General features: G+C 39.9%; 1 protein-coding gene across 2 annotated transcripts; it reads left to right on the top strand.

Annotated features, from left to right (window-relative positions):
* The first annotated feature begins 268 nt into the window (after window positions 1–268).
* Window positions 269–23,691, top strand: TBC1D31 (TBC1 domain family member 31). 2 transcript variants are annotated; one of them, XM_054270377.1, is made up of 22 exons: window positions 269–345; window positions 2,603–2,749; window positions 3,313–3,428; window positions 5,306–5,484; window positions 7,798–7,949; window positions 8,405–8,564; window positions 8,819–9,019; window positions 10,183–10,359; window positions 11,173–11,252; window positions 11,356–11,502; window positions 11,781–11,914; window positions 12,903–13,036; window positions 13,653–13,832; window positions 14,826–15,058; window positions 15,661–15,810; window positions 17,001–17,136; window positions 19,764–19,901; window positions 20,751–20,927; window positions 21,336–21,486; window positions 22,534–22,650; window positions 22,794–22,823; window positions 23,333–23,691. In XM_054270377.1, the coding sequence occupies exons 1-22, from the start codon at window positions 269–271 to the stop codon at window positions 23,509–23,511; spliced, it is 3,195 nt and encodes a 1,064-aa protein (XP_054126352.1). In that variant the 3' UTR covers window positions 23,512–23,691. The 2 variants fall into 2 exon arrangements, with proteins under 2 accessions (XP_054126352.1, XP_054126428.1); XM_054270453.1 differs by lacking the exon at window positions 22,794–22,823.
* Window positions 23,692–24,825: the final 1,134 nt, after the last annotated feature.

The raw sequence follows: 24,825 nt of genomic DNA, 5'->3' as shown, positions 1-24,825 counted from the left end.
ATTGCCCGGCGCTGGCTGCGCTCCGCTCTCCGTCCCCACCCAGGTCGCCGCGCGACGCCCATGAGCAAAACTACAACTCCCAGCAGCCCACGAGGACGCAGTTGAAGCGGTTCCATTCCCCGATATCTGGGAGGGGGAACGCTCGCCACCCTTCCGGCTACTCCTCATTGGTGAAGCGGGAGCGGGCTGTACCACGCGAACGGCGCCCCCCAACGCGGAGCGTGGGCGGAGCCTGAAGGCAGCGCGGGAGCGGCGGCGCCGGGCGGGGATGGAGCGCTGCGATCTGGGCGAGCGGCGGCGCGGGCCCATCTGGAGCCGCAGGGCGGGGGCGGCCGCACCGCGGGGGTAACGGGGCCGGGCCGGGGGTGGCGGCTGCACGAGAGGAGCGGGCGGACGGGGCGGGGCCGGCCCGGGCCCACCTGAGCTTCTGCAGGGTGGTTGCAGGGCCAGCCCGGAGATAGCCGTTCAGATAACGAAAGGAGCGCGTTCCCCTCGGGTCACAGACTCGCTGCGGTAGGAAGGGGCCTCTGGAGATCATCCGGTCCAAGCCCTGCCACGGCACGGCCACCCAGAGCAGGGTCCGGGTGGGGTTGGAATGTCTCCGGAGTGGGACACTCCACCACCTCCCGGGCAGCCTGTTTGGTCCCCTGCCATCCTCAACGTGAGGTTCTTCCTCCTGCTGAGGTGAAACTTTCGTGTTTTGGTTTAAGGCCGTTGCTCCTCGTCCTGTCGCTGGGCAGCACCGACAAGAGTCCGACACGGATGCTCTTGGCACCTGCCCTTGAGATACTCACCGATATTAATGGGATATGAAGGCGGAGCCGGTCCCCAAGGAGGCGCTGACACCCCCGCTCTCAGGCTGCTCAGCTCGGCCGGGCACTTACCCCGGTTTAGGTGTATTGAATAAAATGCCACGGAGAAATTCCAGATTAATCGCAGTGTGGTGTGCTGTGTAAATACTGCCTGGTCTGAGCTGGAGAGCAGCAGCACAAACGCTGCTTTGGGGGCCTCTGTCCTGGGGGACTCTGGAGGCAGCCCCGTGAGCTCCTGACTCTGTTCTCCTGGCTTAGTTCTGTTGCAGGGAAACTTCTGAAAGGCAGAGAGTGACGTTGAAAAGGTCTGGGGGGGGCTGTAGCTGCAGTGATAGGCACTTGTGTTTCAGGGTGGTTTTAGAAGCAGAAGTCATACTTCATTTGTTAGGGCCTTTAATGTCATAATCCTACACAAAGATCACTAGATTTCAATTACAATTTAAAATACTTTATCATTATAATTTCATTTTTATGGCCCTTTTATTGAAGAAAAGAATGGGGTTAATAGTGAGGTGCAATTAGTTTTATTTCTAATCTGCACCATAGCTGTATGTGTTCACTCAGACTTTGTGACAAACCCCCCAGCCCCATGAAGGTGCTGGGTAGCATATTCTGTGTCTCAGAGCTATCATCATTTCATGTAACCATGGTCAGAGCATTCTGCAAGTGCTCTGCAGTCTTTAATCAGCCTGCCAGTATCTGGCACAGTTTTGGTGTTTAGCTTAACTGTGAATTCACATCCAAGTGATAATACAAAGTTATTGGCTTGTTAGGCAATAAATCCAGGAATGGCAGATCTTCCAAATCTCAATGTCCTGCTTCCTGGAAAACCCTTCCTCTTACAGCTTATTCTGCACATTTCTGCATCTAGCTCTATGTGGACAGCACCATACAAGGATAGAAGTGGAAAATTGCAAACTTTTGTTCTATAATAGCTCAGATGAATAGTAATAAATAAGGCTTTCTTCATAGAATCATAGAATGGTTTGGAGTGGAAAGAGGCCTCAAAGATCATCTAGTTCCAACCCCCCAGACACCTTCCACTGGACCAGGCTGCTCAGGGCACCATCCAGCCTGGCCTTGAGCACTGCCAGGGATGGAGCATCCAGAACTTCTCTAGGGAGCCTGGTTGTCTCACCACCCTCACAGTAAAGAATTTTTTCCCAGTGTCTAATGTGAACCTACTCTCCTTCAGTTTGAAGCCATTCATCCTTGTCCTGTCATTCCAGGCCTTTGTAAAAAGTCTCTCTCCACCTTTCTTGTAGGCTCCTTTCAGCTGCTGGAAGGCCACAATTAGGTCACTTCAGAGCCTTCTCTTTTCCAAGCTTAACAATCCCAATACTTTTGAAGACTGTGAAAAGAAGTGATATTAAAACTGATTTTCCCCACATCTAAGCAGACTGGTTTCTTACAGTAATGCACAGCTTCTCAGTTTTCTAGAATGTTTCTTTGCAGTGGTGATGATGAACCAGGTTCCTTGCTGAGTGTTGAGTTGGGCTTTCAGATAGATCAGTATATATTATAATGGAAATCAGGTAACCAGGAACCACACAAAAGGATTGTGAATGGTGAATTTCTCCTATCTGCCTTACATGTCTCCCACCCAGCTTCCAACTCAGTGAATTACTTCCTTTGTAGCATAACATGGTTTTCATGGGAGATTTTTCATAGAACATGGAAAATCAGAATTGTAAAATTGTAAGATAGAAACATTTTAATCCTATGTTTTAGAGATAGAAATGGTAATAAAATGATTCTAAGCATGGTTGTTTTGCTGGCTTTCTTCACAGAGTTATGGTGAACATAACCCACAGTGTCCAAGGGTACCATTCCAAGACAATACATTTTCTGAATGTGGCTTTTGACAGTTCTGGGGATTCCCTCCTCGCTGGGGACCGCCAAGGGAATATCTATGTTTTTGACTTGAATGGGAACAGGTAAGAATATTTCTATCAAGACTTTTTAGTTGTCTGAGACATCTGTAGCATTCAGGGGTGTGGAACTTCCCTGGACAGGATCCCACAGGTCAGATTTTAACTAGATAATTTTAAATAGGTAATCATTTGCTTATGGCTGAAACTTCAACCCAGTGTCTCATGTAGGCTCCCTAAATGTAATTTCATTAGTTTAGCTGCTCAAAAAATCAGAGGCTTGCAACTGGAAAAAGAACAGCAATGCCATAGAACTTGGGTGCTACCACCAGAAGTTACTCTTGGGCCAGTACAGATCAGTGAGTGACCACAAATTACAGTAGACTAGACCAAGTGTTTTCATTTGCAGAAATACATCAACCAGTCTTTCAGCATTTTACTACTGAGTTTTAAAATACTAGCACTGATTTTTAGATCTATTATAATTGGATATTATTTCCTTACTCGCTTCTTCTGAGTTTATTTTTTTCTCTCTGTGTAATGTATTGAAACCAATTAAATTATTACTTCACTTAACATTAAATGAACCTAAGCTTTCTAACACAATGAGAATGTGTATTTTTAAATAGGTTCAGCCTTGTTCAGAGAACAATGCAGGCTTGCACTGCTTTGGCATTTAATCTTCGCAGAAAGACAGAGTTCCTCGTGGCTTTGGCAGATTATTCTGTTAAGTGCTTTGATACAGGTAAGGAGAGATTTCAAGGCTTAAATGCTATCTGTATTGGCATGAAAACTTAGATAATTTTAGTTTTGATCTTACATTTTTCAATAATTTGTTTTATGGAAATTATACTATGTATTTCATGCCATCTGTCTGAAAAGTTTGGGCCCATGTTGGTTGTAGTCCTTGGGTAAATGAACCTAAATGAACCCTTTGCTTTGCCAAAGTTCTTTATTCTCACTGAGTCACACAGGCATTTGTTTAACTGAAGTCCACCACAGGATTGTAGTTAGGTATGTTACCTTTTTTTTAAGCAGTTTTTAATATGTTTACTTAGAATGAGGTACTGTATTAAAATAAAGCCAAAACCAGTTGTCAGTATGTTAGCTTGCAACTGAACAAATTCTTGATTACATTTACAGTAAAATATTTGAACAAAGTTTTAGACAATGTACAAACATTTAGACAATGTACACTAAAAGAAATGTCAATACTTTTAAGTATTCAAGTAATTCTATATCCTTATTGAAAAGCAATATTAAAAATTAACATTACAGCTGTGTGTCTCTGTCTTGATTAGAAGTTAAATGGTGAAGGGCAGTGACAATTCATTCTTCATAAATTATTCTTTTCCTATGAGAAAATGCATTTGTAATGTCTCCATTATATCCAATTATTATCTGGATTTAAATATTTTTAAAAAGCTGTAGGAATCATTCATCTACAGTTTTAGGGCTTGAAATTATCTGTGAAGATTTTAATGTAGCACAATGTTCCTCAAAACAGAGGAAGAGTCAGAGTTAAGGTCTGAAATCCCCTGCACTCTTTCTTATCCTTTCAACAACAACAAGACCAAACTTAGATGTTTGGATGCACTTAGAAAAATCTTTATTACTCCAGAGAGTACTGCATGTTCATGTGGTGCTGTTTCCAGATACCAGGTCATACTGAAGAATGTTCTAAAATATGAATGGTACTCACCCAAACCAGTGCAGTTCCTTAGGGTATTAGACACTTCTTACCTGTTGGGCTCCATCCCCTTCTTTAGAGGACACACTCTAATCCCGTGTCGCCTCTCAGGTGATGACAGCTTTAAGCACTCCATTGTCTGTAAGCACAGCACAAAGTTTGACTGTTGGTCTTTATGAGCTGCTTTACAGCCATTTCCTATCTTTGATGCCACAGCAGTAGCTGGAACCACTCCATGGGCTGCCAGGCAAACCACCCAGTGTAAACAGTGTAATTGCCAGCAGTGCAGTTTGGTCGCTGAGGGAAGATTAGTGGTCATGCAGTCACAAGTGGGAGACATTGTAGTCAGAGGAGCCATTTCTTTAGAATGCAGTGCACAGCATAAAAATGTTTAAGGTTCTAAAAGAATTAATGAGCTGTTGCTTTCTGACTCTGCCTTTCTGTAGTCATAGCCTGTTGTCATTAAACCTTTTTTCTTTGCACCTGTAAATAGTTGTGTAATCATTCACACATTCTGTCCACAAGCAAAAACAAGTGCAGAATTCTCACTAGAACATTCAGTCTCAGCTTCTGTGGGTGTTCACATCAGATATTCTGTGAGGCATGCTGAACTTAACAGATGACATTGTTCATGGCTTTTTAAGATTGATTTTTAGGCTAAATGAATCAAGTCTGTGCAAGATGGCTTTCTGTGCAGAACTGAGCATAATTTGCAAAATGTTATTTAGAGATGAGGAGAAGGTTGTGCCTCTAAGGTATAATACCAATATGAAGACTGATATCTTTGTTTCCTGTGTGTTGGGCTGTGATGGCAAATGGTTATATACTACTTATGCTTAAAGTCTCTCACAGCATGGTGTTGACAATGAAGACTAAAGTAGTAGTTGTTTCACTTTGAATGGCTTTCATATCTTTTTCATCAACTTCTTCAGGAACCCAGGAGCTAGTTAGTTGGATGAGAGGCCATGAATCTTCTGTGTCTTCCATCTCTGTCCATGGCTCTGGCAAGTATGCCATCACCACTTCCACTGACACAGCTCAACTGTGGGACTTGGACACCTTCCAAAGGATAAGGAAGCTGAATGTTCGTCAGTCTGTGGGCATACAAAAGGTGAGTAAAGAGCAACTGCTAAAGGTGAACAAGCACACCACAGTAGGTACAACATCACATATTAAAATCACATTACTTGTAAATAGTCTTCAAAATACAGGTTAATCTTTTTTATCATCTTTGGGCATCTCATCTTAACATTCTTCCCATCACATCACCCAGATCACTGAAATAATGACTCAGTAGTTGCAAAGATCTCCTGGGAACTTTTAAGGAACTTCTATCTTTAGAGATACTCAAAACTTGCTTGAACATGACCTTGACTGACCCAATTTAACTTTTAATTTGGAACCATCTTCTAGGTTGACCTTGCATCAGCCTGGGGTGGACTCAGAGGACCTGTGTAAATTGATTCCTACCTGAATGGTAATAGGATTTAAGGGTGTTGTTATAAAAACAGTTTTGGTGTCATAATGGTAACTTCAAACAGTCACCACTACCTGCCTCGTTCAGCTTCTTATTCCAAAGCTCTTCTGTCTGTGCAGGCAAAGCTCTGAATGTGGGAACAAATGAGGCTGCAAAGGAACTCAGCAAAAAGAAATCACTGCTTCTCAGCCTGGTGGTTCCTTTGGTTCAGTTTGCTGCACAGACACACTGGAACAGCACGGGATGAGAAGGATGACATGTTTGTGTCAGGGAGTGGTTTCAGTAGGTCTCCCTTAGCATTGCACTATTTTAAACAGGTCTGCCTGCGCCACCAAATGTCACACTTTGGTCTAAGTGCTGCAGAAAGTCCTGACCCAGTGCCTGAGCATGGCTTGCACACGTGCTGCCCTGCAGTGAATAGTGTGACAAACACCACTTCAAACCAAGCCTCTCGTCAGGCTGGCCACTAAAAAGCCATGCTGCTTTTGCAGAGAACCAGGCTATTCATTTGTGTGTCCTCACCCACTTCTGGGTCAGGCAGAAATTCTGTCAGCTTAAAATAGTCACCTAGCAATTACTGGGAAAGATCATCCATCAATTTTTGTTTATTTGTTTTATTAAAACTGTTGTGTAGCGCATGTTGCAAAAGTAATTATAACATCTTTCCTCCAAAGATGGATGCATTTCTCTAGTGGAGATTTTTCTAGTGCTCAGTATCTTTCTTTCTTTGTGTAGGCTATGTGTAGGGACTTCTTATTGCTAAGTGGCTCTTGGAATTTGGTAGGATGAGGATGTTGCAGTATGGAAACAACTTTTAAAGCCAAACAGTAGAGATGATGATTGAATTAATAGATCACATTTGGGAATCAGGAGCCTGCTCTGTGTGGTGCTACCATTTCTTATAGGACATTATGCAAATGATCTAGATTTCATTTTCCCATCTTTAGAATAATGGTATTTATTCTCATTCCACAGTCTAAGACACACAGGTAAATATGTGCTTTACTGAAGTTCTGATTTATTATTAAACTGCAGGCCTGACACTCAGTGTGCAAAGCTGGAGTCTTGCTTGCTCTCTGAACCACTGTAGCAGTGTCACACCCATCTTGGTGCTTTTTGGTGCCTCTTGAGCCTAGTTGCACTCCAACATACACCTTCTGTTAGGTTGGCATGGGGCAAAACTAATTTAAAAATATAGAGACTGAGGTGCAGAGTGAACAGACAGCAGGTGAGACAGATGAGAATACAACACATCTACAATGATCATTTCCAAAGCATCACTGTTTATTCAACAGCTGCTTGTGACCATCCTGTGCTATTTTTCTATGGCAAAGCAGAAAATTACCAGCTGTTCAGTACTCCAGTTTACCAAAATTCATCTGCTCTCAATTCTTTGTCTAGTCTTCCTCAGGGACCCTGAAGGAGGACAGATAGCTCAGTCTGTCTGAAGATAAATTACCCTGGTAGCTGAGATGACTCTTTTTCCCACAGGTTACTTTTGCTCACTGTCAAGTGACTCATTTGGCCTGAATGTCCAATTTTCAGTTACTAAGATGAAACCCAACCCACATATCCATATTTCCAGATTTTCAAGGCCCCAAGAGATCATTCAGACCAAAATTATGAACTTTGTAGCACTGACTTAATCTCAGCCACTGATGTCCCCAGTGTTTGTATTGTGTCCTTGCTGCACTCATTGGGAACAATAAAGTTTAACAGTCATAAAAACAAGACAGATAAAATTTAACAGTTATTTCAGTGAGTTAAACTGGCTTAGCAAAGGGTACAACACAATTTAACCAGTTCAAGGAGAGCAACCCTACTCTTCTCTAGGCTGTCACAGTAATAGCCACACCTGCCATGTTTTATTTTGCCATGCACTTTGGTAATTTAAAATGTACTTCCTTGACAACATCCCATTTTTTTTTCTTCTCCATATTCTTCCAGGTTTTTTTTCTTCCATTGAGTAACACCATTCTCAGCTGTTTCAAAGATAATTCTGTTTTTGCATGGGAATTCGATACTCTTCACTGTAAATACCAGTTGTCACCTCCTGTAGAAGGTTCTGTATTATTTTATAAGGTGTTTGCTGTTACCAGGTAAATTGCTATTTTAAACATTCTAAAGGCAGACTATAAAAAATATGGTTTTAAGTAGATTCTCGTCTTTCTTTATTTGTAATACTTTGTGGAAGGATTGATCTATCTACTATGATAAGCTTTTGAACTTTGCTATGACTGATGCTTTCAGCAAAGATCAGTAGCAGTTTTTATTATAGTCCCATAACAGTTGAAATAAATTAGGCTGATTTTTAATGATCACTAAAATAAGATTTAAATTTTATTTTATAATATCCTTTAAGGATAATATCCTATCCTTTACTAAAGCAAATTTTATTATTTAGGAGCTATTTTGTTCTTTCAGGAGAGTATCACAGGAATAATGGCCAACTCAAAAGTGATTTGAGGGCATAGAACAAAATGAACAATCTCTCTTTTTAGCTAACACCAATTTAAATTATAGTGTGCTAATGGAAGCTTTCCCTGTGATGCAGGGATGGTCGGACTTTGGTAGCTGGTGGGAAATCAAATCATCTTCACTTCTGGTGTTTGGAATTAAAGCAGTTGATAAGAATAATCCAGATGCCAGAGAAGGTGCGAGCTGTCCGTCACCTGGAATTCCTCCTTGACAGTTTCGATGGGGGCTCCAATCAGGTCAGTTTTTCCATAAAGCTTAAGACAGGAGTGTTTGGTTAGTGGATTCAACACCTGTCCTTGGAGGGCTTTTGGGGGGCTTCAGGGATTTCGGGGTATATGATGACACTATGACAAAAGGAAAGTTATTGTGCTGAATCTGTGCTCAGCTGCTCCTTTAACTTAATGGAATGTCATTGCTGAATTGGGTATTCCAGGTATTCCACTTTGTTTTACATTGGCAGTGTTAATGGATGAATCCTTTGAACTTGTAGGTCCTTGGAGTGTTAAGTCAAGATAATATTATGAGATTTATCAATATAGAAACATCCCAAATTCTTTTTGACATTGGGAGTCCTGAAGAGGGAATTACTACAGCTGTGATTAGCCCAAATGGACGGTATATTGCTTCAGTAATGGAAAATGGGAGCCTTAACTTATACAGTGTCCAAGCTTTGACTCAAGAAGGAAATAAGGTAGAGTATTTTACATTTCTTAAAACAATGGTAAGTCCTCTTAAAGATGATCTTTGTCTGCATAAGCAGACTGCATCAGCAGTAGTTTGCAGAGCTGTCATATTTAACAATGCAAATAAAGAAAAAGTGATTTGTACAGTTTCCTTCATAGTTCCTCCAGCCTGTCAGGTAACTTGGTATTTTCAAGGTATATACAGTGTTGGAAGGGGGAGATGGTATTTCTTTCTATAGCAATTTGTGTGCATCAATTTCTTTTTGTAATGGTGTTTTGGAGGAGATGGAAACAGAATAATTGGGCCTCTTCTGTTCCATTTCCTACAGGAAATACTTTGCAGCTAATGCTCTCTTAAACTGTGGGCACAAATGGTGTTTCTGTTACTGTGATTTTATTCTTCTTACTGTGTTATTGGATACCAGCACCCATCATTTATGGCACAATGATACACTCCTAATCCTCCCTAAATAACAAACATTCTAAGTACCAGTTCTTATTTTATTACATTAATTTATTAATGGGAGTCAGGTTTCTAAATACAGAATTCCATGTATCTTTAATCACCATGTCTTTGATGTAAACAGTAAGCAGCTCTGGATAATGATGGAGCTGGAGCTGAGGAAGGATGTGTAAAGATGTCACAGCATTCCATTTGCACTTTTGCTGACAGTTTGACATGAACTGGGATATCCACTTTGTCACTTGCTTTCACAATCTCCAGCATTGAATTAATTAATACCTGCCTGACACTGCAGACTAATTAAAGTTTGTAAAGGTGTTCTGTATTCTTTTAACTGGTGCTGTAGAAATGCAAAATATTTTAATGACACTGAGAAACACACTAAAGTAAATAACCTTCACAGTGCATGATACACATCTATAGTATCCCAATTATATTTTTACTGTTTGCTAAGCAAGGGAATAACATGATGTTTGAGTTAGCTTGGAAGCTACATAAACCTTCCCATAGTTAGAGCAGTTTTATTTGTGACATCCTATTCCAGGAGTATACAATCTATATCTGTTTATTTATAGTATAAATGTGGTTCTAGTCTTCTCTTTATGGCCATCATACTCAAAAATGTAGCATATAAAATAAACAACAAATTATATTTCTGTGTATTCTGTTTTACAAGATTTTAACCAAGCTATTTTCACTTAATACTAGCCTCCACCATTCACGTTCAAAGTTGTAGAAGATGGGCACAAGTACACATCAGAGGCAAATAAACTGATCACAAAAGTGACTTCAGAAAGGTCAAAGGGGCCATGGAAATCCAAACAAAGCAAAATTCAAAGCAGATTGCTGAAACTGCAAGCAAATACATCACTTGAAAATAAAGAGGTAGGAAGAAATTGCAAATATTTTGTCCTTCAGTCTGCAGTGTTTATATTTCATTGCCATTTGCTTTAAAAAAATAAATTCAGGCACTGAAACACTTGGGTATTTGAGCAGAGCAGGGATTAAGGAAATTTTAGTACCATTTTCTCTCTCTATTTAGCCCATACTCCTACAGTATGTGACACAGCCAGAGCTGCCTCCAGTCTGGGGTACCTCTGCAGTTGTTCAGGCAACTTGTGACACATTTGGTATTTGCTAGATCTGATCTGCTTCCCTGCAGAAAGCCAACTGGCACATCTAAAATGTCTGCCTAGAATCCATTTCCTTTTTTTCTTAATTATTTAGAAGATGAATTACTGTTACATTTATTCCCCTCTGTCATCACTGTGCCATTTTCTCTCTCTGTCTTTACCTTGTGCCTTTTTTGTGTGTATATATACATTATATATATATTCCTGTTTATGTGTCACCATATGATCTATTTCTTATGTTAGTAATGATCTATTTCTTATGTTAGTATTCTTTACAGTTTGCTATATGCATCATTTATTTGTACACAGTTCAGCCAGTTTGGGTCTGATCTGCTTCTGACTGAAATCAATGGCAGCTGTTCTCTGAGTTCAGGAGACAATAAATGATGATGGAATTTCCTTTTTGTTGTTGTTGAAGTTCCTGGGACCATGTAGCAGACAGCAATACATGTTTGATTTTTTCTTTGACACTATGTGATAAACTTCAATATTTTGCCACTCTCATTGATTAGAGTGCAAAGAAAGAGAAAATGGTTACATTTATTGTTGATCTCCTGTTTTGTAGAATGAATTACCAGGTGGATTAAACAAGAAACGTCTGCAGGCCTTACTGAAAGGATTTGGAGAATATCCAGCTAAGTACAGGTGGTTTTTATGTACATGTTCATGCTTGCACAAAATAAAATTGCTTGTGTTTACTGGCGTATGAAAAAGAATTTCCTTGACTAAGGCTGCATTTTAATTGCAGGATGTTTGTTTGGCGTTCCTTATTACAACTTCCTGAAAACCACTTGGCATTCAGTAGCCTGATAGATAGGGGAATCCACAGTGCATTTGTAAATATCCAGAAAGAGTATCCTATCAAAAGTGGGAAACTGCTGAGAGTTCTACAGAGGTAAAATATATATTTGTATTTATTTAAAATAGTACTGATTCTTATTTTCAAATAGTCATCTGAAATGTGCCCAGTAGCTGGAAACAGCTGTAAGAAAATTTCTAAAATGACATAATAGTGCCCTCATGCAGTTTTGTTTTGGTAACTCATACAATCCTGCATCTGTCTTGAAGTTCACAATCTTTCAATGTTGTGGTTGTAAAATACATGCTATATTTTTGTTTGGTTTTGGATCAATGTTTCCTACACAGCATTTTTTTGTTTACCTCTGTGTACAGGACTTTGTCAGCTCTAGCTCACTGGTCTGCTATCTTTGCTGAGACACCTTACATGCCTTTGCTAGCATTCCCATTTGTAAAATTATTCCAGAACAACCAGCTGATCTGCTTTGAAGTTGTTGCTACAGTAGTAGGTAAGCAATGATTTTAAAAACTCAGATATGCTTCAACATGTTTAAGCTTTCCAAAGCAAAAGAGCTTTTCCTGCTGAAATGAATAAGTTATTTCCTTATTTATAGGTCACCATGGTGTTACCAGGAATTAATATAGAGCTTTAAAGAAAAATCTCAAAATATGAGACTTCCTTTTGCAGTGTTTCTTGCAAAAAGTTAGCAGTTTTAACAGTGTTGGTAAAGTCTAATTGAAATGTATCTAGCATTTGCAAACTCATATGTATCTAGTGTAATTATATCATAATAATTAAGTCTCTGAGACATGGGAAAAGTAGTCACAGCCACCCAGCCTACCTGTCACCTGCTCCCAGCCAACAGGGAATGATCTCTTTCAAGGTTTGAATGATCTCTCAACTAAACTCTGTTTAGTTGTCTTCAGCATCACATTTGTCTGAACGCTGGCTGTGGCAGTCTTCTGAAGAAACATTCTAAATTAAAGTGCTTTACACTTAAATTAGTTGTTGCAGCTGCTGCTAAATCCACAGAAGATATGTGCTGCCAAGCATACATACCCACTTTGCAACCACATGCTGTTGGTGAATAAGTATCCAAGTTTACAGAAATTATTCTTAGTATGTTAAAAATTACTTGATCCAGGCTGTAGTTTTGTGAGACAGAAACACTGATTTAAGTATTCCCATCTGCCTCCCATGCCTTAGTCCCACAGCTCACAGATTTTTTTTCACTTCGTATTTGAGCCAGATCAGTTCTTCAGTCTGGTTCACAGTGTACTGACACAAAACCCATACCAGTGCAGCTGGAGGAGCAGTGTACTGTGGGAATGGTGTAGGAACACTCAGACAGAGAAGAGATGGGAGTCTCTTAAATAGGTTTTGCTGCCTGAAACACCTCCTTAAATGCATCAGCTTGGTTACCCAACTTCAAAGTTGTCATGAGTCTTTTGCTCTGGATTACAGTGGATTGTGTTCAGCTTCTTGTTCTCTTTCAGTTAATTTTTGCCAACACTGGTTTGAGTACTTTCCCAATCCTCCAATTAATGTCCTTGGTATGATGGAAAATGTTTTGGCACATCATGACAAAGAACTGCTTCAGCATTTAATAAAATACAATGTGACTTCACAGGTAATAGTCTGGACAGCTTTTGTATGCAAAAATATACTGCAGTGAATAATAGTGCACTGTTCTTTTATTTCAATGAATTTCTAGTTTGGGGGAGTTTTCATTAAATAGCAGTGAATTATGTGGGAGTGTAAAGAATATATCATTGATTTCCTGTTGTTTTTCCTTGTCCATGATCATATGTATGCTACTTTAGTTCCTTAGAAGTTCTTTGCTTTCAAGTCCACATTGCTGAAAAATCTACTCATCAAATTATAAATGTACCTTTTTTTAACATGGACATAAGTGTGATGAATTAATTTTCTAATCCCTGTTTATCATTAGGGATGATTTTAGCTTCACAAATCTAAACAGAACATTCAGACATCCAGTGAAATAAGAAATGTATTTGTAATCACCCCAGATTACTTTGAATGTTTAGAGTAGGTGGTGTAATCACCCCAGATTACTTTGAATGTTTAGAGTAGGTGGTGAAACTTATCTTGAAATGTTCTGTTATTTCCTTTTTCATAAATTAGTACACTCTTGGTATAAGGCAAGAAAAATCACATTGTTTCTTTAAAAGGAATGGTAAAATTGTACTAACGGATTATTTTGTCAATTTTCCCAAATAATTTAGGTTTATGCTTGGCCTCTCCTAGAAACACTGTTATCTGAGGTTCTAACAAGAGAAGAATGGCTGAAAGCCTTCGACAATATTTTCTCCAACCATCCTTCATACTTTCTAATGATTGTCATTGCCTATGTTATATGTTCCAGAGCTTCCTTGCTCCACTGTAATCAAGCAGCAGATTTTGAGGTAAACATTTTCATATTGAAGTTAATCATGTGGAAAAGATGTATAAAACATTGTATCTGTTGTTAGGTTACAAGGAGATCCATTTCCAAATAAATATCTGGTAGTTGACAAATACACAATAAATGAGTAAAACACTGAGCAGTTTCCTGCAGTTTCATGCAAGGAGAACTTTAAAAGCTTTCATAAGCTTTCCAGTGTCCCTAAAGGCCATTTTTAAAATTTCAATAGTTCATCAAGCACAAAATAATTCTGTCTCTTTTTGGAGGATCTAGTATGGACTTCTGCCTCTGGAGACGATACACAATAATTCTGTGATGTTGTATCATTATCCTCTTGTCAGATTTTCAAAATTAGTCAATTAGTCAGTATTATTGGATGTTGTCTGAAGCTAAATTAAAATGTTTCATTATGTTTAATGTTCCATGGGAAGAGGATTCTTTTTCTTATGAAAAATCTCTGTAGGCAAACACAGGGTTCCACCTCTAGAATGTGCTCATGAGCAGTCAATTTGACTGACACCAAGCAGATAACATTATTGCTATGTTTAATAATGACCATTTAGAGATTTTCTTGGTAGATAAGATCTTTGACAGGAAGAATAGTCCTGCAAGAGGAGAAACTTCTGAGCTTCATGGCTGAACACTGAAAGTCAAGGCAGGTTTATCCAGTGGTAGGAATCACTGTTGGACACTCTAAATTGACACCTAGCTTCCCAAATCCCTTACACAGCTGCCATTTGAGGAGAAGGAAAAGAACCACAGCATCCTTTCCCACCTTGAAGACGTTTGGCTCAAGTCACTTGAGCTGGTGATGTTTTATGAATTGGTAGGGAAAACTTTAAAAACTTTTTAAATTAACTGTTGAAATATATATCTTGCTATTTTTCATAGTAATTCCCAGATATGTGTATTAAAAATAAATATATATTTGTGTAAAAATACACAAAAGTGCATAATCTTGTGTAGAATGTAAATGGCAGCATGTCTCTTACAGTATTTCTTTCATCACCGTAACAACGTGGACATTGATGTTGTGATTAAGGAAGCCTATCATCTTATGGAGGCTACACCTCTGGATATCCATCCCCAGCAAATGCTTGATGACTTCACGCCACTTACAAAAGGACAGTACCCTGTGTTTAATAAATATCCCATGTTCATTGTGAATTATCAAGCTCAGAAATGGGAGAAGATCAGACAAGATGAAATTGAATACGTGCGAAAGAGGTATTAATGAGAAATTGAAGACAGTCTCAGTCTGGGAAGGACAGATAGGCATAATTCCCTTTGTATGTTATAATGTGTAGTCTTGAGAGATAAGAAAATTCAGGAAAAGGACTTGAAATAGCTGCTAAAGGTTGAGAGTTACTTAGTTTGACATGTTTTTACATTAAATCATTAGTCTTATCTTAAATAAAAATGTCTGCTAACTAGCAGAAGATATTGGGCTACAAGTCACTGAGCTTGGAAGCTCATAGCCAGAGCCTAAACCTCTGTTGACCTTGTGGGGCCCAGGTTTTGAAGGGCCAGGAGTTCTTAGCTTGCTTTTGAAATCAGTGGGTACCATGATGCCAAGGCACCCTTAGAAACCAGGTTTTGTTAAGAATGTGAGGAAGAGAGTACCTGCACTCATCTGTAGTGCCCTGTTGTCTCTAACAGTCAGTGTGGTAGCTCTTCCTCATGTACCTTGTCACTGTGAAGGGGATGCCAGATTTTCATGTCATCTCATTTCAGCAGCTCTTTGCTAGTGCTGTCATCAATTTTAAGGTAATCAAGTGATTTCTTGATATTTGGTTTGAATGATTAACATGTGACTTCCTTCCATGTAGACAGTTAGCACATGAATCAGAAGCCAAAGCACAGGAACAGAAAGCAGAAGATGAAGCCTGGTATCAAAGGCAGAAATTACTTCAAGAAGCTGAAGAACAGAGACAAAAAATCCTACTGGAAGAAGAGAAGTTGGCAGAACAGAGGCAGAGGTATTAGAATATAGGAAGCATTAGGGGTCTGGCTACTGTAGCCTGCTATTACATTTTTAACCATGAGTAAAGGAGAAATAACCACTAATTTGTACAAATTGTAATGTGGGATAACTGTGGTCTGGTGGGTCATATTTTGGTTGGGAATTAAGTGATCTGGGTTGTATTACTACCTCACCTCTTACTCCCTGGAGGGAATACAGCAGATTAGAGGTCAAGTCACTTCATATTCTTGTCTCAGCTCCCAGCCATTTTTCTGTTTCCTTCAGATTGGGAAGTCTCTTAAACAGTCAGCTGCTGTGTGTCTGCACTCTGAGACTTCAGACTTGCATTGTGGGCACACCCACACTGCAGATACAGGAGTCACTTACAGGATCAGTGACTTTGCACAGTCTTGGACTTCTAGTGGATCTAGACAAACAACTGCTTTGTGTATCAGTTTATAAGCAAAGAGTTGTGATGGTAATGAAGCTGAACTATAAGTCTGTACCTTTTGCAGTTGTGAAGGTTTAAGAGAATTTCAACATCTCTATAATTTCTTAGATGAACTACAGGTAATCATGTAATCATTTAAGTTGGAAATTACCTTTAAGATCATCAAGTCTAACAGTTAACCCAGCACTGCCAAGTTCACCACTAAACCATGTCCCTAACCACCACATTTTTGAGCACATCTCCTAAATCTCTGTAACCTACAGAGTTGGGTTGTTGGTTTTTTTTTTTTTTTTAAGAGGACAGCAAGCCTTTATTTACAAATTAATCTTTGAGTTTCTGGTTTTGTTCCTTGAAAGAGTTTGATATTTACCAAATAAACTTGGGACTAATTTTGTGCAGGAAGAGGTACCAGGACACTGGCAGTTATTCTAAGGAGTAGTTTCCAGTTTTGGACCCTTAAACATTAAACTAGTACTTATTAAAGTGGAGCAGAAACAGGGCACAGGACTATAAAGCTTAATTTGAGATATTGTCATTAGAAGATGTGTGTCTGTGAATTTAATTTTGTCTCATAAATGAAAACTGGACATTTTACAGGAAAGAAAGCAGCCATCCTAAGCTTTGTTAAGCTGGAGATGAGCTCATAGTAATTAATGGCTAACTGCATTGTGTGTTTGTGCTCTTTGGTACTGACCTTTTACATTTACAGTATTATTTCTGTTATTTGTTTATTTCTGTTTATTTTGGCCTTGAAGGCTTGCTGTGGTGAAAAGAGAACTGAAGGTAAAGGAGCTGCAACTTTTAGATGGTTCAAGAAGGCGTTTACTGAACTACCACCAAGATCAGCTTCAAATGGAACTGAAATGTCTCAATGATGAAATTGCAAGAAAGGTTGAGTACTGCTCAAGTATTTCTTTCATGCAAGGCTTAATAGGGAAAATAAACAAGGAAAAAATGGTATAACTAAAATTTTAGTTGATATACTTTGATTTGTGAGCCCAGAGGTAATTTTAGCATGAGGCAGACTGCTTCAAGTGGTAAATGCATTATTTATCAGTTAGTGGCAGTGTTGAAAAATGTAATGAGCTCCTTAAAGGACTAGTGAATTCTCAGCTGTCTGTGGGCTGTATGTCCAGATTGCAAATTAACTCTGCCATTGATTGAGAGGCTCCACAGTGGCCTCTGGCCAGGCCTGGCTCTGCCTCCCAATCACTAACCCAGGCACCATGGCATGCAGCTGTGCCATGGGAATGGTGCTGAGAATGGAAGGGTTTGCAGCTCATGGGCACTTTCTGAGCCTTTGCAGGGCCATTCCTTTTGTCTCAGCAGCACACTTCACAGAGCACAGTGCAGCTGGGGGGCTGTTTCTGCAGTCAGGGCACTGCTACACTCCTCAGCTCCAGCTCAGCTCAGGTTCTGCCAGGTGCAAAGCAGCCCCTTCCCCTTCTGCCCACTGTCCTCCAGAGCATTCTGGCTTCAGGGACTCCTTCCTCGATTCAGAGCTGCCTGTGGCAGGTTTTCAACGTTAGTTCAAGACTGAAATTTCCCTAACATAGCTTGGCTGGATGCAAAACTCTTCTATGCCTCTTCTCCACCTTGCCCTGTGCTTTTGTTATGCAGTATTTTCCACTCTTCATATGACAGAAAACTAACCAGAACTTAGGAGCATGGGGTTTGGACATTCTTTTTGACCATGTTTTTTTAAAGCAGAAGAACAAGGCATCTATGAGACAGCAGGAAACAAATGCTGTCCAAGATACAGAACCTGAATCACAGAAACAGCTTTTTGAACAGGTAATTATTGGGGAACTGTACTAAATACAAATATTTAATGGTTGTTCATTTGAAGTTCTTGGATTTGATTGCGTTCATGCAACCACACCTTGTGAGGAGAAATGGGGCCCTGGTATTTTTCTCTTTTTTCTCTTTAATGATTTTTTTTAGAGTAAATCCTCTGTTGATAATAGCATTAACACAATTCACTGTTATCTTGGAGAGTTTTGGGTGAAAACAGTCATATCCTCCTTATTCTTTTCCTCTGCTGAGGTATCATTAGGTTGCTGCTGGGTTTAGTTATGGGCTCAGCTGCTTGAGGGAAGTGAGGAACATGAAAATAAGAAATAAGTGTATAACAATGTGTTCCTCATCCAGAAACTCCCACCTTTTCATCTGTGATACCCAGACATATCTGCATTTTCTGGAGAGAACAGTATAGCAGATTGATGTAGGTGATGAAAAAATGTCTAGGTGCTACCAACATCATTAAGCAAAAAGGAGTGGATGGTTCATCAGGAATGTGCAGTTCCTTTCTGAAATGACTGATTTATTCAGAAATATGGCTATTCAGTAATAAATGACTTAAATCAGTAATTCTGTTTGAAGTTAAATTTTAATTAATTATTATAAATAATTATTATAAATTACTGCAAAGCAAGGATGCCAATTGAGGGCTTTAGAAATGTTCATTTTGATTAAAAATACTCAGTTAAATGTTTAGAAATCAAAGCTACATGTACCCATCTTGAGTATGTGTAGATCCAACAGAATAAAGGGGAAGTAGACATCCAGCTCTCTGACCCTCATTTTGAAACATGTCACTTTATCTTTGGTTTTTTTAAAGCTTTTGGTCAGAAACTTGTTATAATCCATACTGAGCACGACTGGGCTAAACTTCTATTAGCATTTATTTATTCAATGCACAGCCAACTATATTGTGGCTACATAACACAAACCAGGCTAAGCTCATTTGTATTCATGTAAAGTCAGCTCTCTAAGGAACTAATTCTGCAGTGATCATCCTCTCCAGGCTAGAAAGGTAGCAATTATTTAACTAGCTGAGGATCTCTGTTTGCCCACAAGAGTCTGTGCAGACAGGCTTTCCCTGCACTGTCTCCCTGCTGTCAGCAAGGGTCCCTGCTCCAGCTTCAAAGGATGTTGACTTTGCCTCAGCTGCTCAGTAGATTCTTACAGACCTCGGAAGGAGTTTTAACTTTTGCAGAAAATTGTGTAGATGTGCCCTGGTGAATGTGAAGAAAAGGTGGTAAGCTAAAATGCTGTTTCTAGGTCTGCTGCTGGTTGTACTACTTTGGAGATCATCTCTGCATTCAGGCTGCAGATGTGTTTATTACAAACCCCAGTGCCATGAAACACATTTTATAGTTATGAAACATTTTGGGGTTTTGGCTAAAATTTGCCATAAATTGCAGAATATTTTCATGATGAATCTAGTTCATTTAGGTTGGAATTCTGCTTTTATTCACCACAGTAATCTGGAGAATGGAATTACATCCCTTGTCATGACTCAGGCCACTGTTATGACTCATGCTTCATCTAGTTCCAAGTGGATAAAACAGCAGGGTCTATGACTTTCTTGGACAGTTGTGATATGCAGAGGGATGAGATGTGTGGATATATTCAAATACTAGTTTAATGAAATTTTAATAAATGTTAAAGAGATGGAATTACCAATGTGAGCTAGTAGCTTAGCAACAACAATTTTTGTTTTGTGTGCTTGGCAGCAACTAATCAAAGACCAAGAGGCAGTTACAAAGGAAATGAAAGAGGTGAAGGCCCATCGAAGAAAGGTGAATCTGGAAGATCAACGTGTTCAGAGATTGATAGAAATGGATAAAGAAGAAATACAGAAAGCTCAGACAGTAAGATGATTGGATCTTAACGTGTTCTGGGGAGTCAATATGCTAATTTATACAAGTAGTACTGATTAATAGTATTCTGACTGTAATTAACTAGTTCAAGTCCATATGGAAATACTTTCTAAAGAAATCTAATTTCTAGATACCTATATTAATAGATTAAGATTCTATGTTTAAAATTTTGAGATTTCCAAAAATCTGACTGAAGTGTCCAAACATCTGTATAATATTGAAATTCTCTGGACCTGCCAGAAATATTAGCTTTTATTTTTTTACTTCTCAAAACTTAGAAAGCATGTAAGACTCAAAAGTGCTTTTCAAAACAAGTCATCCTCCTGATAAGGAACATGTTTTGTTTGTAACCATAACAAAATAAAAGACAGCCTCAAAGGAGATTTCAGTTGGTAGTACTTGGCAGGAAATTCAGCTGTAGAAGCTGTCTTCTAGATCACAGTAATGAATGTGTGTAGCTTGACATTAGGAATTGCTCAGATTTTCAAGCTCAGAACTTGTAACTGCACAGTTGGAAAAATAGTTGCAGCTATCCCACTGCCCATATGCTTGGCATCTGCATTTGTGTATTGTCTAGAAATAAACATATGGGTCTGAATTTTTGTAAACAGCATTTGATTTTTGGAAGCAGATGGATGTGGGTGAAAGTATTGGCATTCAGGTATCAATCTTATGTCAGCTGCACCTGTTAGTGCAGCTAGTGGCTCTAGCAGGGACATCTGACAGGGGTCCTGGAGACCACCTCAGTTTGTCCTGCCTGCTCTGTAGGTAGGGCTGTGCAGTTGGAATTTCTGGTAAGAAATGCAGACTGAATTTCTGGTAAGAAAGGTGTTTTATTAGGTGGCTGAAGAAAATGTAGCCAGAGGTGAGCAGAAGCACACTGCCAGTGACTGGAGACCCAGGTGGGATGAGCAGGACCAGGAGGAATGCTACAGAGAGATTGCCAAGCTCCTGCATGACAACAGGGTGAGAGAAGCTGAACTGCTCAAGGCCATGAGGGAGGCAGAAGAAAAAAAGGTATTTGCATAATTTCTTTTTCTAAGTGGGCCTGGCAAATATGTAACCACATATAAAAGGGAGTGCAGAAAGCTGAAATGTATTAGAGAAATATTTTGTTAGAATTCTCCTTTTCTGTTTTGACTGGGAGTTTCTGGAAGCACAAGAGTGAATTGGTAAGGGTGGTTTAGCCTTAGGAAAGCATATTCCTATTTCTGTAAGTTCCTCTCATTTTATTCTCTGACCCAAGACTTTTACCTTTCTCCAGATGTTTGAATGAGACATTTTTCAAAATGAAACCTTCACACAGCTGACTATCATATTTTGATTTTAGGATGATGTGTAATCTGTAATAATCCAGATGGTTCTGTTTCTTGCTTTTTCCTTGCAACACATCTGTTGAAGACATTTAATATCTCTGTTGCACAGCAGGAAGATGTTGTACAGAATAAAGCCCAACTGGAGGAAGAGCAGAAGGTGGGTGCTGCTGCAGATGGGCACAGGAAGCAGTTCTTAGATGACAGATTGAATGATGAATTAGAACTGGCTGAGAAGCTGCAGAGGGAAGATGGCTGTTTTGGTGAGCATGTAGATAACACAGTTCTGTGGGGATGTTGGCATGAAGCATTCAACAACTGCACACAGATGAACTGTCCAATATTGGGGATAAACTTAAGCATAACTCCTTTACTAAGCACTCCATAACTGCTTATTGGCAATATTCTTTCATGAAACAGATGTATCTGTTTTCCAAGGCCAGACTTAGAAAGAAATCTCAATTTGACACCTATCAAATGCAGCAATATAAATGGCATTTTTGGTCGGAGCACAGGTCTAGCTCATGTTAAAATAATTTTAAAATCGCATCCATTAGAAATTTTCTGTCAAATAATATTTTCCTATGACATACAGTATTATACCAAGAAGTGGTATAATACTCACATACAGTATTATACCAATAATACTTGTGCTTTTTCTAAGTGTTTGTTAAAAAAAAAAACAAAAAACCCCAACACATTTATGTGCTTCCAGAATTGGTCAGTACATCCTTCTCAAGTGCTGCATTTGTGTGTTTTTGCAGGTATTTCTCCTACCCCCCACCATGCTACCAAGGCTTACATAAAATTAGTGATTAATATTAGGGTTAGGTGATTAGTATTGCTTTGGGCAAACTTTTTCAGCCTTTGTCCTTATTTACTTAATGTCTTAGTATGAAGTATTTTGCAACTGTGCATAATTAAAATGGGTGGCTCCTAAAACTACAAGCATGAGTAGCCATATTCCATATGATCTTAGTGGCTTGTTTGTCAGAAGATTAATTATATAGGAAGAAACAGCACATGTAATTTCTTAAAGAGCTGTAATTTCTTGAAGGGAATTTTAAGAAATTAATGAAATTACAGAGCTGTAATTCCTTAAAATGAAATGCTGTGATGCATAGCTTTGACCCGAAGAGTAGAAACATTGACCTCTAATTCTGAGCAAATTGTACTTGCCATTAACTGGAGTGGGTGATTGTTCTAGCTTTGCTTCCTGGAGAGAAACTGTTTTACCTCCAGCTAGAAAAATTCACTTGAAACTTCAATATTTTTAATTTACAAAGAACCCTTCTTTCCATTTCCCACAGAGAGACTGCATGATTTAAAGGCCAGGTGTACAGAGAGAGGGGTGGAAGTCCAGCAGGTGCCAGGGTCTGGAAACATCTCTCCCAGTGATCTGTCTACATTAGCATCATCACTACGCAGTAAGTGTTTAAGTTAGGAGTGTCTTTCACATTTGGTTTCAGAGCATTGCTGGAACACCCAGCTCTGTGATTGAGCCATTAGCTGTGTAGGTGTTTAGTGGATAGTAAAACCAGTTTATTGTTGTGTTCTCTTTCACCTGCAGAAAATGTCTTTGCTCCCAGGGATGGCGTAGGTAAGAAGTGCCTGAAGTGTGTCATGTTATGAGAGTGGTCCTTGTAAACCTCAGCCTAATTTAGTTGCATTTTGACCTGATCATCTTGCCCATGCTTTTCCTGTCTTCATAGCTGTTTATGATTTGGGAATGTTGAGAGGCTGTAGAGCTGTCTTTCATCAAAATCTGACTGGGAGTTTTAGTCAAGAATGAGTCTAATTTCCTCTGGTCTGTCCTAGCTAATCTGACAGTGAAAGCACTTTCAATTCCAATGCACCTTGTGTTCAAAGGTCTGCAGGCAGTGGGAACCTCTGGACCTGCTGTGGCCCCCATTAGCATCTGACCTGGTAGCCAACAGAGGCACTGCTTTCACAGAACTTCCTCTCACGAGTCTGAGGGCTGCCTCACATCCAGGGGTACTGAAAGCCAGCATTTCTCTGCCACACATGTCTGTTTTGCAGCAGGTGTTTGTAGTGCTTATGGAAAAGCAGCAGTTGCAGTGCTAAGTTTGTTGCCCTGTTTGTCCTTAGGCAGGAGCCGGGCCGAGCTGGCGCGCCGGGAGCGGGAGCTGATGGCCGAGGTGCGGCGCCTCAGACGCAGGATCGCCTCACGGGCCCGGGCCGGGCTCCCTGCAGCCCCTTCCCCGCCACAGCCTGCTCACCCTGAGGGGACTTGCACTGCGCCTTTAGCTGCACCTTCAAATTATTAATCAGTGAAAAGCTAACTGTGTATAGTGTGTATAGTGTGATTCAAGATGGATCATAGACTTATTAAAGGCCTTTGGAGATATTTTTATATAAGAATAAAATCCTAGCTAGAAAATATGTCTTTTGTTTGTAACCTTGTTGTTATTTTTTACTTCTAAAATAAACTAATTTTTTACCATTAAGTTACTGAATGTGCAGTATTTGTATATTTCTTATTTTTTTGGTGGCTGCCCTGACTTGAAGAAACAAACCACTGTTAAAATGTTGGTTTTGTCAGTGATGTGAAAGTGGATTCTACAAGTTGCAGCAGGGAAATCTGCAATCAGAGAAAAGAATCCTTTCCAGTGAGAGCCAAACACTGAAACCAAGGCCCAGAGTGGATGTGGAGCACCTGCTGCTGGAGATGCATGTAGTTGTTACACATATTAGCAAGTTCATTCCATGAGAAAGAAAGGGATAGAGGATCTGAACAAATACCTTGCTCTCCATAGTGCTTGTGGTACTGATGGCTAATGCTTTTGACCCAAGTCAAGAACATTATGTGGTGTTACAGTAAAAGGGAATAGGGCAAAGTAAATTAAAGTGAATCATCCATAATTGCTACACACCATGCTGATACAGGGGTAGACTTGGCCCTGTAAAAATATGAGGACTGGGATCTTAATTTGTTCTGCTTCCTCTGGGGTTTTGGTGATGCTCTTTGGGGCAGCAGAATGGGAGCAGGACGCTTGTGCTGGCCCTGGGGCTGAGGCAGTGGGCAGACCCAGGATGATACCCCTGACCTGCAGCTTTTTGTCACCTGGGGCGGGGAACAGCCTCTCTCCTGCTCGTTAAATTACATGAAAACCTAAAAGCACAAAGCTACCTGATTTTCCTTACCTTAACATCCTCTGCATCTGGAAGTAGAAAGAGTCACATTAGCAGCAACCAGGATCCATAGAAATCTCATTGCAGCCCTCAGCAGAGTGTGGAGAAGAGGCATCATTCCTTTTCAAAGGGAGAAAAATGCAACAAGCCAGGATCATCTCAGAGGCAGAGGAAGTAGATGAGAAAAATTGGCTTTTTCTGATTATTTTCTTGGAGTTTACATATAATTATTTCTTACAGTTAAAGGGAAATAAACCCACTGAGGTTTTGGCCAGCAGCATGGGCTGTGTGTGTATGATTTGTAAAAGGGTAAAGCTGTAAATGTGCATAAACTGGAGCGTTTCTCGCAGGCGGGGCCGGTGTCCGGCCGTGTCCCCACAGCAGCTCCTGGGCCCTGCCCTCAGCCGGGACGGTCCCTGCCCACAGCCCGACCCCAGGTGTGCCCGCTG

The sequence above is a fragment of the Melozone crissalis genome, unplaced genomic scaffold (assembly GCF_028551555.1).
Source record: "Melozone crissalis strain CALT ecotype California unplaced genomic scaffold, PUWL_Pcris_2 ptg000002l_1, whole genome shotgun sequence".
In the NCBI taxonomy this organism is placed as follows: Eukaryota; Metazoa; Chordata; class Aves; order Passeriformes; family Passerellidae; genus Melozone; species Melozone crissalis.
The sequence above is the reverse complement of the archived record's forward strand: the minus strand, read 5'-3'. Positions and strand labels throughout refer to the sequence as shown.

Bases quoted from the DNA above. Each gene is read 5' to 3' on its own strand.
- TBC1D31 (XM_054270377.1), top strand. From the start codon at position 269: ATGGAGCGCTGCGATCTGGGCGAGCGGCGGCGCGGGCCCATCTGGAGC. The intron at 20,928-21,335 runs GTATTTGCATAA...TCTGTTGCACAG, and splicing joins GGGAGGCAGAAGAAAAAAAG to CAGGAAGATGTTGTACAGAA. The intron at 22,651-22,793 runs GTAAGTGTTTAA...TTTCACCTGCAG, and splicing joins ATTAGCATCATCACTACGCA to AAAATGTCTTTGCTCCCAGG.